The sequence below is a fragment of the Oncorhynchus tshawytscha genome, unplaced genomic scaffold, assembly GCF_018296145.1.
Source record: "Oncorhynchus tshawytscha isolate Ot180627B unplaced genomic scaffold, Otsh_v2.0 Un_contig_3021_pilon_pilon, whole genome shotgun sequence".
NCBI lineage: Eukaryota > Metazoa > Chordata > Actinopteri > Salmoniformes > Salmonidae > Oncorhynchus > Oncorhynchus tshawytscha.
The window spans coordinates 286971-300042 of NW_024609671.1; the positions used below are offsets into that span (position 1 = coordinate 286971).

Below are 13072 nucleotides of genomic sequence, written 5' to 3' on the forward strand. Positions count from 1 at the left end.
CACTGCAAGTCAGAACTGGGAACCTCAGAGTTCAAATTAAGCTATTTGCATAGAGCTTCCAATTGGTTGATTTTGATACTTTCCAAGTGGGAAACTTGGGTATCATTTTTCTACAACGATTTCCAAGTTGTACATTTTTGAGTTTGTTAGTTCCGACATGTCATGAATGCAGCATATGCCTCATATATTCTGTTCATCAAGCTTGCTTTCTCCCACAGTCACTACCCATACTGTAACCATGCATTTTCTTCCTGTACATAATACTTTGTTAACTGAATGAATTGAACCTGAATTGCCGTAATTGTCTTTTATGTACAATAAATATTTTGCTCCCCATGTAGTCTGTGAATATATCATTCCTTAAAGACAGTGCTACTGACCTTTGACGAATACTACGTCTTTTTTAAACCTCCCACTTTGGGCTGGATGTGTCAATCTGTAGTTCATACATGCAAAATCTATGATCGGAATGACTGTCTAACCTCAATTAGCCACGAAATCCCTAGTTTGAAAGTGACTGTTTTTCTGGAAGCTGTGCTGGGCCATTTTCCCTAACATTCAACATTCAACACATGCATAAGCCCTATAGCAATTCGAGTTTAGCCAATGAGCTTCAGTCCCCCTTCCATTCGAGTGACAGCTAGCAAGATGCACACACAGCAAAGCGAGAGATCAATGGCATGGTGACAAATCTGCACATATGTGATGTAGTACGCAATTATCGGATCCACTTTTGGTTCGTGAGGGCTACTTTCAGAACTTCTTGCTAAAGTGTACAAAGTACCGGATATTTTTATTTATTTTTAAAAACATTTTATTTCACCTTTATTTAACCAGGTAGGCTAGTTGAGAACAAGTTCTCATTTGCAACTGGGACCTGGCCAATATAAAGCATAGCAGTGTGAACAGACAACACAGAGTTACACATGGAGTAAACAATTAACAAGTCAATAACACAGTAGAAAAAAAGAGAGTCTATATACATTGTGTGCAAAAGGCATGAGGAGGTAGGCGAATAATTACAATTTTGCAGATTAACACTGGAGTGATAAATGATCAGATGGTCATGTACAGGTAGAGATATTGGAGTGCAAAAGAGCAGAAAAGTAAACAAATATAAACAGTATGGGGATGAGGTAGGTACAATTGGGTGGGCTATTTCCCGATAGACTATGTACAGCTGCAGCGATCGGTTAGCTGCTCAGATAGCAGATGTTTGAAGTTGGTGAGGGAGATAAAAGTCTCCAACTTCAGCGATTTTTGCAATCCCTTTAATTCCATTGGTAAATATGCTTTTAACTAATTGTATAGCTTACAACTTTATTTTCATCATAGATAGACGAAGTGGAGTAATTATCGAAGTAATTCTCTACCCCGCAAATATGTATAATTTGTCGCAAAAAGGTTTCACTTGTTCTATTAACGCGTTTCATAAAACGTTCCCTTACCATGCGGGCGTTGATCACGTAGGGCCACCGTACAGCAGAAGGGTGACGTGCGATTGAAAACAATCGAATTTCCGGAATCCATCGTCGATTAGCATGTTTTTTTCGTTTTCTTCAATTTAAACAAAAATCTGGAGACAACTACCCCATGTTCATGAAGTGCTGTCAGCCTTTTGGTAATAACGTTTTTAATCAATAGTACTGTATGTTGCAAAATATTCCATTATTGACTTGTAACAAGGCTTGTACCAGTATCATGTTAGCTAGCTAGCTATTTTTTTTAGCAAGCCTGATGCGACCCCATTTTTGTCTGATACCTTGTTTGTTACCTAGTCGAATTTTGCGATGTGACCGTTTTATTGAACCCATGTTGCACTCTTCTGCGCTGGACGGTTTTCGCCACTTGGTTGTTAGCGAGCTGGAGGAGCTGTCACTCTTATTGGTCAGAGAAACAGATACGCGATGTGTCAGTGATAGACATGGCATATTTCTACCCACTTATTCTGAATAACAGGGCTTTCTGAAGAGATTCACTTTCGGATCACACACACACACAGTCCTGACTTGCTCCTGGTGCAGATCCCACTGTGAATTGATCTGTGAAAAAGACACACAAGCAGTATGTCGGAGAACCTCGTCCTCACCTTCCAGACCCAGCTCTCGGGAGTCATGGAGACGGTCCTAAAGTCAGCCATGTATGAGATCACCAGACTGGTGGAGGATGGCTTCCTGGAGGAGGTGAGACGTGGTCAACAGGAAGTGACACGGAGCCACCAGGAAGTGGAGTCTCTGCGGATCTTGCTGCAGCGGGCAGAGAGTCAGCTGAAGGATGTCAGTCAGAGGGCCAGGTGTGGAGACTGTGGCAGGACAGATGTCTACAACGAGGAAACAGACGACAGACCTCCGGGAATACAAGACAGTAAGTGGGGGCTTCCTTTGAGTCACAAAATACTTTTAGGTATAACCAAGGGGTAAATGGTGAATGTGTAGGTATTGCAACTGTTTCCAAAATGGGTTGTTTCTCCCTATGACAGTTTCTAAATAGCTATGCTCATCTACCACTGTTCTTTCCCAGCCTAAGGTTGGTTCCCACAACCACAATATAACCAATTAGCCTATACTTTTCGAGACATAGTTTGAGTTCAGGGGGTGTATGTTATGTTGTTGTCTCATTAGTAGTGCTTTCATGAGTTGCACACCGTAGCAAAATGTTTTGCACCTGTCTCCCCAGGTCTGCTTCTGCTGAGCGGGTGTGACCTGAAGCTGGAGGAGGAGCCAGAGGTCAGGTGGAGAAGCTGTGGACAGGAAACAGTGGAGTCATCACAGGTAGCAGCTAAACCAACTCCTCCCACTCCTCCAGCTCCCAGTCCTTCGCTGGTAGGCAGTGTTAAGGAGGAGGAAGGGGAGGAGGACATGGAACCGTGGAGAATCAAGGTGGCCATACAGCCGTCTGCAGCTCACACCTACACAGAGGAGCAGCGGGACTCAGACACACTCGTTCAGAGTACAGGGGACTCTATTGGGTTTCCCTCTGCGGACACAGAGGTCCAACAGGTCACCCAGACACCCAGACTAGCAGTGCCATCTCAGAACCAGAGCAGAGGACCCAGTAATGACGGTGACAGAACGAGGAGTAGAGCCTCACCGGTGTGGATAGGCCATAGAATATTAGACACGGATACTGACGTTCACAGACAAGCTCAGTCGAACCTACGACTGGTAAGAGAGCCTCTGTCGTCCTCTGAATCGGCAGAGGCGAAGCAGCTAGCTAGAGATTTCGCTCCCCCAACCAATCCCAGCACAGCGGGGGCCTCTGTCTCCTCCTCCTCATCGGGCTGTCATGTCTTCAGCTCTCTAAACTACAGGATTCCTTCCAAATATAAGCCCAGCGCTCAAACCCTGCCGCGCATGAGAGTATACAGGGATGCTGCCAAGCGGGGCGGCTACCCAATGTACAACAGGGGGGCCGCCCAGGGAGGGCTCACCTCCTCCCAAACACCAACCCAACAAGGGAACCACCAGCATCACCACCCTGGGAGGCTGGCCCTCCGCTGCCCAGTGTGTGGTAAGGTCTTCCCCCATCCCAGTAGCCTTAAGGCCCACCAGCAGACCCACACGGGGGAGAGGCCGTTCATCTGCGCCCTGTGTGGCCGGAGCTTCACTAAGTTAAGCAACCTGAAAGCCCACCGGCGTGTTCACACTGGGGAGAGACCCTACAGCTGCTCGGACTGCGGCAAACGCTTCACACAGAAGTGCAACCTTAAGAGGCACCAGAGGATTCACATGGAGAATGATATATGATGTGGGTGTGGGGAGGAGTGTGGGTCGGTGTGGGGAGGAGTGTGGGTCGGTGTGGGGAGGAGTGTGGGTCAGTCTGGGTGTGGGGGTGTTGGTTGTTCATTTGACCCATGTTATTGCATAAATGGTATATAGTTTGTTATTCCTTTATATCAATACTGTTGATAGGAAGTTAGACATGATGTAGGATAGATAAGCTGTGTTTTCCCCATGGAATTGTCTACAGTTTTTATAATAATGTATAGTCATTGACATTTCTATAAGTGAATTGAAGTTTCTCTAGACCTTGTTCTCAGATGAATGTTCTACCATAGATGGCTAGTGTGGTAGCTAATCAACGCTTGTCTTTTAAAATCTGAGCACATGACAATGCTCTATCCATGTTCTTCTGAGTGTCCCACATCAAATGTAGTGGAATATGTATACCCTATAAAATGTAACATAAAAAAAAATACCTCGGTCAATGAACAATGGCTGCTGAGTGAATAAGGTCAATATTGTTTGTGAATGGAGATTGTTTTTGTATAAACTAAGTGGATAAAAAAATATATATCTTTATGAACAAAGATTTTTATGAGATGGTTGCATCGTGAAATGAAAATCAAAGCTGTGCACTGTTCCCATTGGAAGTATAACATGCAAGGGATGGATACAATAGTTTTATTTTAGAAGTAAATGGGGTGACTGAAGAAATAGTATTGGTCTAAACTAGATACAGGGCTAAGATTTGTTTGTGGTTTTTAAATCAAATTAAAGCAGTCAAGCGTGTTATTTTGTGTCCAATTTCTGTCATTTATTTGATTCAGTACTGTGTTGGGTATATTATCTTCCCTGGTGGAGTTATGCTGGTACTATTTGTTCTACTTTTCTGGTCAAAAGTAGGGGATAGGGTGCTATTTCACTGACCAGGACCCATAGGGCTCTGGTCAAAAGTAGTGCACTGTATAGGTGATAGGGCACAATTTTGGACTCACAAAACACATAAACAGGCATTTAAAGAGACTACTACATCTGGTCCTGCAAACAGACCACTCTGGGACAATGCTGATTGTGTGGTTTGTGTCCACAGTATTAAGTTAAAGGTAGGCTCTTTTATTACTACTGGTAAATATAACATTGTTAATACGTTTTCAGTTGTGATGAGAAATGTGCAGTGTAATGTATATCTCTTGGGAAAATGATGTACGCGTTCCAAAGCTTAGATGCTGCTAACGCTTGACAGATCTTAAAATGCCTGGAAAGGTATTTGAAGTATCAGCTAACCACATCATACAATTTGTCAGTCGACGACACATTCGATGACGTGGCACGCAACTATTGGTTGTTGCATCGCCTCGCCTTAGCTGTGGAACAGGACCTAAGATTTCTACTTCACTGTATATATAGATATCCTATGAAATTACTAGATGGGTACTGTCATGGTACTGCAAAGTTCCATACGGGGGCCAAATGGCAGCCATCTTGGTCAGGGAGAAATCCAAAACCAGTCGAATTGAAATGAATGGCAGTAGAGGCATACAGTAGGTGATGCATTTCCTGCTTTTACTTCTGCAAGAAAATAAAAGTAAGGCATATCAGAAGTTGTGTAATGGAATTATAGTCAATCTAAAATATTGCAATATAATTATAAATACATTTAATACAGGTTTAATACCAATTTTATGAAGAAATAGCCTCCCAAATATATGTAAACAGACCATACATGTATCAGATTTAGTTTTCTTGGAAAGCTGTGAGTGCTATTATATAATACAATATCAGTACTTGTTGCATTTACAACTTGTCTAAGTCCTATCATCAACTGATTTCAGCCAGCGTATTGCTGTGGATTGACTGCGTTGTTTGAATGGAATGTTGGCATATTGGCAGTTCATTAGAAAAATGAATTGAATCATTCCTCTAAAACTGGCTGGCTAGCTGTCCTGTAGGTTTTCATTTTACTTTACTAAAGTAGTACACCTGATTCTATTACTTAGCTGGTTGATAAACTGAACCAGTTTAGTTACAACTGGGGTTGAAATGAAAACCTACATGAGGGAATAGCTCTCCTGGAACAGGGTTGGCCAGCCCTGGCATAGATAAATAAAGGAGAATAACCATTACTCATATTGACCACTAGAAGCTGCTATAAAACCGAAAATCAACTTTATTGTGACAATATCACAAGCATAATATGGCATGACAAGTTTAAGGTGTGTGTGTGTTGTTGTTTGAGAGTAGACAATGTTGTAATGGTATTGTTAAGAAAAAAACACCTCACAAATCCATTCCAATTTCTTGTCACACCTAAAGTAATTCCATGCGTGTAGAGGAATATTTTGTACACCTCCATACATCATAGCACAGTCCTTCTCTCCAGTGGCAGAATCAGGTTCTGACCACCACCAGAACCTACAGGGTAAACACCAGTCATACAGTTAGACTCGATGGTAAAAACATCATCCTGAAAAATATCAATGTTTTCAACTTTAATTGTTCAGAGCCTTTTCATAAGAGTAGTTGTATATATTACGCTTTGGTGAGTGGTGTGCCGTCCACCCATTTCCAGGTCCCCTGTGTCCCTCTGTCCGTCAGACCAATCCAGATCCATCGATCAAATGTAGTGAGAAATACCTTTGTTGAGAAAGATATACAGTACCAGTCAAAAGTTTGGACACACCTACTCATTCAAGGGTTTTTCTTTATGTTTACTATTTTCTACATTATAGAATAATAGTGAAGACATCAAAACTATGACATAACACATATGGAATCATGTAGTAACCAAAAAAGTGTTAAAAAGTAACCACCCTTTGCATTTTTTTGTCCATTAAAATAACATCATATTGATCAGAAATAACGGGTGGACATTGTTAATGTAAATTACTATTGGAATCGGCAGATTTTTAATGGAATATCTGCATAGGCGTACAGAGGCCCATTATCAGGCCGCCTTTCGTTCCAGTACTCTGCTGCCTGTGACTGGAACGAATTGCAAAAATCGCTGAAGTTGGAGACTTTTATCTCCCTCACCAACTTCAAACATCAGCTATCTGAGCAGCTAACCGATCGCTGCAGCTGTACATAGTCTATTGGTAAATAGCCCACCCATTTTCACCTACCTCATCCCCATACTGTTTTTATTTATTTACTTTTCTGCTCTTTTGCACACCAATATCTCTACCTGTACATGACCATCTGATCATTTATCACTCCAGTGTTAATCTGCAAAATTGTAATTATTCGCCTACCTCCTCATGCCTTTTGCACACAATGTATATAGACTCCCCCTTTGTTTTCTACTGTGTTATTGACTTGTTAATTGTTTATTCCATGTGTAACTCTGTGTTGTCTGCTCACACTGCTATGCTTTATCTTGGCCAGGTCGCAGTTGTAAATGAGAACTTGTTCTCAACTAGCCTACCTGGTTAACTAAAGGTGAAATAAAAAAATAAAATAAAATCAGCAACCATCACTCCTATGTTCCAATGGCACATTGTGCTAACTAATCCAAGATTATCATTTTAAAAGGCTAACTGATCATTAGAAAACCCTTTTGCAATTATGTTAGCACAGCTGAAAAATATTGTTCTGATTAAAGCAATAAAACTGGCCTTCTTTAGACTTGTCGAGTATCTGGAGCATCAGCATTTGTGGGTTCGATTACAGGCTCAAAATGGCCAGAAACAAAACGCTTTCTTCTGAAACTTGCCAGTCTATTATTGTTCTGAGAAATTAAGGCTGTTCCATGCGAGAAATTGCCAATAAACTGTAGATCTCGTACACGTTGTGTACTACTCCCTTCACAGAAGAGGGCAAACTGTCTCTAACCAGAATAAAAAGAGGAGTGGGAGGCCCCGGTGCACAATTGAGCAAGAGGACAAGTACAGTGGCTTGTGAAAGTATTCACCCCTTGGCATTTTTCCTATTTTGTTGCCTTACAACCTGGAATTAAAATTGATTTTTGGGGGGTTTGTATCGTTTAATTTACATGACATGCCTACCACTTTGAAGATGCAAAATATTTTTTTATTGTGAAACAAATAAGAAATAAGACATAAAAACAGAAAACTTGAGCATGCACAACCATTTCAACCCCCCCACCCCCTCCAAGGTCAATACTTTGTAGAGCCACCTCTATCTATCTCTTAACATTTTTCATTGCTTTATTGGCATGACATAACAATGTACATATTGCCAAAGCATACGTTGGAAATGGAATGATTTATTGACTATATTAACATCAATGACAATCATTAGCAAAAATAACCAATGGTGGGGGGGATGGTGTCGTATTTAAAAATAGAAATCAGTAAGAAAATAAACATACATACAATGGACAATAGCGTTAACAGTAACAACACAATGGCATAGAAGACAAGCGCAGATTGGTTGATCTCATGGCAGGCAGCAATGTAGTGCCCTGCCAACCCACAGTTCTCTGCATTCCCCCCAACAGGATGGGAAGCTTCTTGTCATCTGAGGTCTTGAAAGACTTCAGTTTTGATTTCAAAGTGATTTAATAACTGTCACGACTTCCACCGAAGTCGTTTCCTCTCCTTGTTCAGGCGGTGTTCGACGGTCGGCGTCACCGGTCTTCTAGCCATCGCCAATCCACTTTTCATTTTCCATGTGTTTTGTCTTGTTTTCCTACACACCTGGTTTCCATTTACCTCATTAAGTGTTGTGTATTTAACCCCCTGTCCTTGTATGGAATTTGGAATTGTTTGTTTGTAAGTCTTCGTGCACTATGTTACTGGTGCATGTCGGGTTTTGTACCCATGTAGGTTCTTTTTTTATTGCCGTTGGTTTTGAAATGAAACTGCTCCAGCTGTTACCTATTTCTGCTCTCCTGCGTCTGACTTCACTGCCACCAGTTCCCTAACCCTTACAACAACATATGTTTTCCCTCGAATACACTCTCTCTTACCTGTTCATCTTCGCTGTTTACGATCACCAGGTCTGCTCCTCTGTTCAGACAGTCCTGTCTGGCATAATCCCAGGTGTTCACCTCAGTAGAGATGTAGTAACAGCTGCAGCCAAACCTCTGCCATCCTTCCGTACAGGTTTTCGCTGTTAACTGAACTTTAACAACACATCGCATTGCAAAAAAAATCAATTTCAGAACCTATACATCTAGTTATCTTTATTATGTTAGAAATATTATTATTTAGGCCGAGGCTACGAATACAGGGTTTTCGCCCTTGCCCATGTCCTACCCTTTAAAGATTATTTCTCAAATGGTAATGATCCGAATCACGCTCTGCGCATATGTTGTACACACACGTGTGTTTCACTTTCCTCACCCTCTTCTGAACCATCAACCAATTTGATCATATGATGATGTAGCCTATGTCTCTGCCTCATATTTCTGATCAGTTGAGATTTGAACGAACTTTCCCAAAATATATGACGTTCTAAAAATATATTTGAAGGCTGCATCATTCTGTCTGTTGTAGTGGATATTGCCACAACTAGCACAAACAGGACGCAGTCTTCAGATTGCACTGGGGAAAAAACAAGTAGCGTTTTGAGTGAGATGTAAGCATTATAGTTATGCTGACATATAGCCAGCAGTCTGCCTTCTGTTCAGCCAATGCTTACAATGGTGACGATGAAAGAATAACATTACAATCGCTATTGAATGCCTGTCTGTTTCTTGTATGTTTAATATACTGTGGAAACCACACAAAAATTGCCTAAATAGCTGCATATTATTCCCGTCCTGAAAAAAAATGAAATTGCTAAACAAACTGTTTGTGTCATACTTATGTTTGCAATGGCCTACTGTTCCAACAGACAAAGACCTACGCTTGTTCAAGCTGTTATGTGTACAAGCGGCAGTGGAGTCACCGAGCAGCAATTGAACGCAGGTAGGCTAGTGGATCCCGCATGCGCAGAATTCTCCGTATTTTTTAGCAACAGCAAATTGGGTTCCAGAAAATCCAGAACTGCAGTCACTACATATTATTTATTGATGTTTATTACATAGGAAAATATGATTATTTTTTATATTTTTTAAAATAACAGATCTGTTGTTGAACATATTAGCAGCATATCCAGAGACCAAAAAGGTGAACAGAAAACACAGTTATTTACAAAGGTGAAATCACAATGAATTTAATCAATATTCTACAAAGAAAATAAATATCAACTCATTGACCAGAAAGCAAATTCTTAAGATTGTCTTTGTCAGTCTATAGGTTGGCAATGTGAACGTGATCTAAAAACGAATGAAGCAATGGTTGCTTTCTAAACCATTTCATACTTGTTACCTAGAAATAAATGATAAGCACAATTGTACTTGTCAAACTTACAGGAGACTGACAGGCCAATGATCCCAGCCAGTAGGAGAACACACAGCAGCCCCAGACACACTGCAGCAACTAGGAAGGGTCTCTTCCCTGAGCTATCAGAACCTGACCAGAGAAGGACTTTATATTAACTACAGTAATATGATCTGTCTGAATATAATATAAGGGATTATACGTACGTGTGTGCGTGTGCGCGTGTGTGCATGTGCGCGTGTGTGCGCGTGTGTGTGTGTGCATGCGCGCCCCCCTTACCTGAGTAGCCAGGTTGTGGTGTGCTTCTTGGGGTCACTTCATTCCCAGTCTGGTAGTAAGTAGACATATCTGGAGTTTCACACATGGACTCTTCAAAGACATAGTTATGGTTGTCAACTCCAAACGGTTCCCCCGAAAACATCTTCATTGGTCCCTGGACATCTCCACGGTTACCACTGTCTCTGTAAGCTATTTGTGACGATGGACAGGGAACTATCATACCAGGAAGATCCATAGAGGGAAAATGGAAAACAAAGGCTAGCTGTTGACATATTAATATCGTACGTAACAAGCAAACTCAGGGTGTTTCCAGAACTCCTTTAACAAACAGATTCTTGTTGGATGGGACAGAGTCAATGAAGACGTCAAGTGGACACATGGTCGTGGGAACAGATCAGACACGGAATTAAACATATTACATGTTTATTACAAGACTATAAAATAGTTATTACAAGTTGCAGGGACTCATGTGGATAAGCATGAAAGGCTGTATACAAACTCCTAAATTCAGGAGCTTACTTAAAGGGATTGTTCACCCAAATGACTAAAGTACACTCTGGTTTCCTTCCCCTGTAATCAGTCTATGACAAGGTATGACAGCAATCTATGCTTTGGTTTCCAGTCGCTAACCAGTTGCTAACGTTTTTGCATTTCTGGCACAAATCTCATTAAAGTCATGGTCAAACATTAGCATTTGGAAACAGTGCCAGAGGTAATGAACCAAAACATGGATGGCTGTCATACCTTGTCCATGGACTGCTTACAGGGTAAGGAAACCAGTATGTTATTTTGCAATTTGAGTGAACTATCCCTTTAATGCACCTAGTTGTAGGTTTTAATTTAGGTTAGGTACACAATGGATAGATTCCGTGGAGAGATATCACACATCACTCAGTTAGTTTAGTTGAACACAGCAAACAGTGAACCAGGCCCACAGGCAAATACAATATAACTGCAGAAAGTAAACCTCAATGGTCAAATATTAGCTTCCCCTTCAAATGCACAGACAGATTATAATACATCATATCAATCCAATCACCGCTTGTGCATTCTACTTTGTTGGCCTCCAAGCTGTCACACCAAGGAAGCAACCAACAATATTCTTTACTTTACTCTTAGTTTATCAACATGCTCATCTAACAATTCACTAAAAACTCAACTGTTCCAGTTGGCAGCTTGGAGTCCAGCAGCAGCTTCTCCCTGATCCAGCTTGTGTCCAGAGCACACAATGTGCTCTACTTTTATAGGAAGGGGAACAGGTCTGCTTAATCACTTTGTTAACCTGAAAGTAACCAGACAAAGGGAATCTATCCAGCAGCATATTCAATGCAATAGCAACAAAGGGCTATCTTCACCCTGATACACTCCCCCTGTCCTTTCAGCTTCCTGCAGTTTTGTTTACTCTGTACATCAACATGTTCAGGAGCTCCAGGACTACAAACATGGGTCATTATAATATCCATACAATAGATTTTAAGGGTTGGGTAGGCTTAACCAGTGAGGACGCAATGGCAAAAGACACCACCGGGGCTCTCATCTCTCTTAATGAATCCGATTGGTCGAGGAGTTTTTGAGTGACAGCTGGTTGAACCACTGAAAAGGTCCTTGATTATCTTTTGGGACCCATGTAGGAGATCAACAGCCAAATATGAGCATTTGATATTGTGTTCATACTGTATGTAACTCGACAACAAAGACTGACTGTCAAAGATAATAAAGTAACTTGATTGGTGATACAGTAAACTCCTGATCCAGTGTGCTGAATGTAAATATGGTTCGGGACTGTTGAGAATCTTTGCACTAAATCGAAGCATGAAAATATGTAGCAGTTAAGAAGAATATACTTGAGTGACCTCACTGCCAGTCTTGTCAACTTGAACTGTTAGAGCCTTATTTCCTGCACAAACCTTCAAAATAGTCGACAGGTCTACCATCTCTTCTGTCTGGTACTACAGTGGGGGCCTAAAATTAGTGACACCCGTGATAAAGATGAGCAATAACGACAGTGTAAAATAAATAATTTAAATACTGAGCTATATTGTATGCTCAAAAAAATTGCACAATTATATTATTTCATACTAATACAATTGCTCAGAGAAATATATTTTGTTTAACAAGTAATGTTTATTTGTCTCAAAAAGGTAAGGGTCAAAATGATTGACTCCCCTAAAGATTCTACCCAATAAAGTAGTCCAAAGTATTTTTGACTACTTTATAGTATTTGGTCCCATATTATTTCATACTAATACAATTGCTCAGAGAAATATATTTTGTTTAACAAGTAATGTTTATTTGTCTCAAAAAGGTAAGGGTCAAAATGATTGACTCCCCTAAAGATTCTACCCAATAAAGTAGTCCAAAGTATTTTTGACTACTTTATAGTATTTGGTCCCATATTCTTAGCATGCAATGACAACATCAAGCTTGTGACTCTACACACTTGTTGGATGCATAAGCAGTTCGTTTAGGTTGTGTTATAGATTCTTTTGTGCCCAATAGAAATGAATGGTAAATAATGTATTGTGTCATTTTGGAGTCACTTTTATTGCAAATAAGAATAAAACATGTTTCTAAACACTTCTACATTCATGTGGGTGCTACCATGGTTACGGATAATCCTTGTTGTTTACAAAGCGTGTGACAAATAAAATGAGATTTTGTGTATTTTTCTCTCTGTTCTAGAAACCACTATCACTGAGAATTTCACTAGTCCACTTCCTGGCTGATGTGTGTGTGTGTGTGTCTTGAGTGTAGTAATACATGTGTGAACTGTGTATCTGTCTC

At 40.7% G+C, this 13072-nt stretch overlaps 2 protein-coding genes across 2 annotated transcripts; one reads left to right on the plus strand and one right to left on the minus strand.

The window, feature by feature from the left end:
- Positions 1-1321: 1321 nt before the first annotated feature.
- Positions 1322-4514, plus strand: si:ch73-109d9.3 (zinc finger protein 853). The gene is made up of 3 exons (XM_042316827.1): positions 1322-1621; positions 1960-2364; positions 2677-4514. The coding sequence occupies exons 2-3, from the start codon at positions 2067-2069 to the stop codon at positions 3744-3746; spliced, it is 1368 nt and encodes a 455-aa protein (XP_042172761.1). The 5' UTR covers positions 1322-1621; positions 1960-2066; the 3' UTR covers positions 3747-4514.
- On the minus strand, positions 4389-10538 carry LOC112240129 (killer cell lectin-like receptor subfamily G member 1). Its single transcript, XM_042316828.1, has 6 exons — positions 10289-10538; positions 10040-10141; positions 8653-8807; positions 6256-6356; positions 6030-6134; positions 4389-5291 (listed from the first exon to the last, which is right to left on the minus strand). Exons 1-6 carry the CDS (start codon positions 10521-10523, stop codon positions 5135-5137), a joined length of 855 nt encoding a protein of 284 aa, XP_042172762.1. The 5' UTR covers positions 10524-10538; the 3' UTR covers positions 4389-5134.
- Between the last annotated feature and the right edge of the window lie 2534 nt (positions 10539-13072).

Coding starts and splice junctions, on each gene's coding strand:
- LOC112240129 (XM_042316828.1), bottom strand. CDS start 10,523: ATGGATCTTCCTGGTATGATAGTTCCCTGTCCATCGTCACAAATAGCT. Junction 10,142..10,288: donor ACCACAACCTGGCTACTCAG/GTAAGGGGGGCG, acceptor TTCTCTGGTCAG/GTTCTGATAGCTCAGGGAAG. Junction 8,808..10,039: donor CATTGGCCTGTCAGTCTCCT/GTAAGTTTGACA, acceptor GTGTTGTTAAAG/TTCAGTTAACAGCGAAAACC.
- si:ch73-109d9.3 (XM_042316827.1), top strand. CDS start 2,067: ATGTCGGAGAACCTCGTCCTCACCTTCCAGACCCAGCTCTCGGGAGTC. Junction 2,365..2,676: donor ACCTCCGGGAATACAAGACA/GTAAGTGGGGGC, acceptor CTGTCTCCCCAG/GTCTGCTTCTGCTGAGCGGG.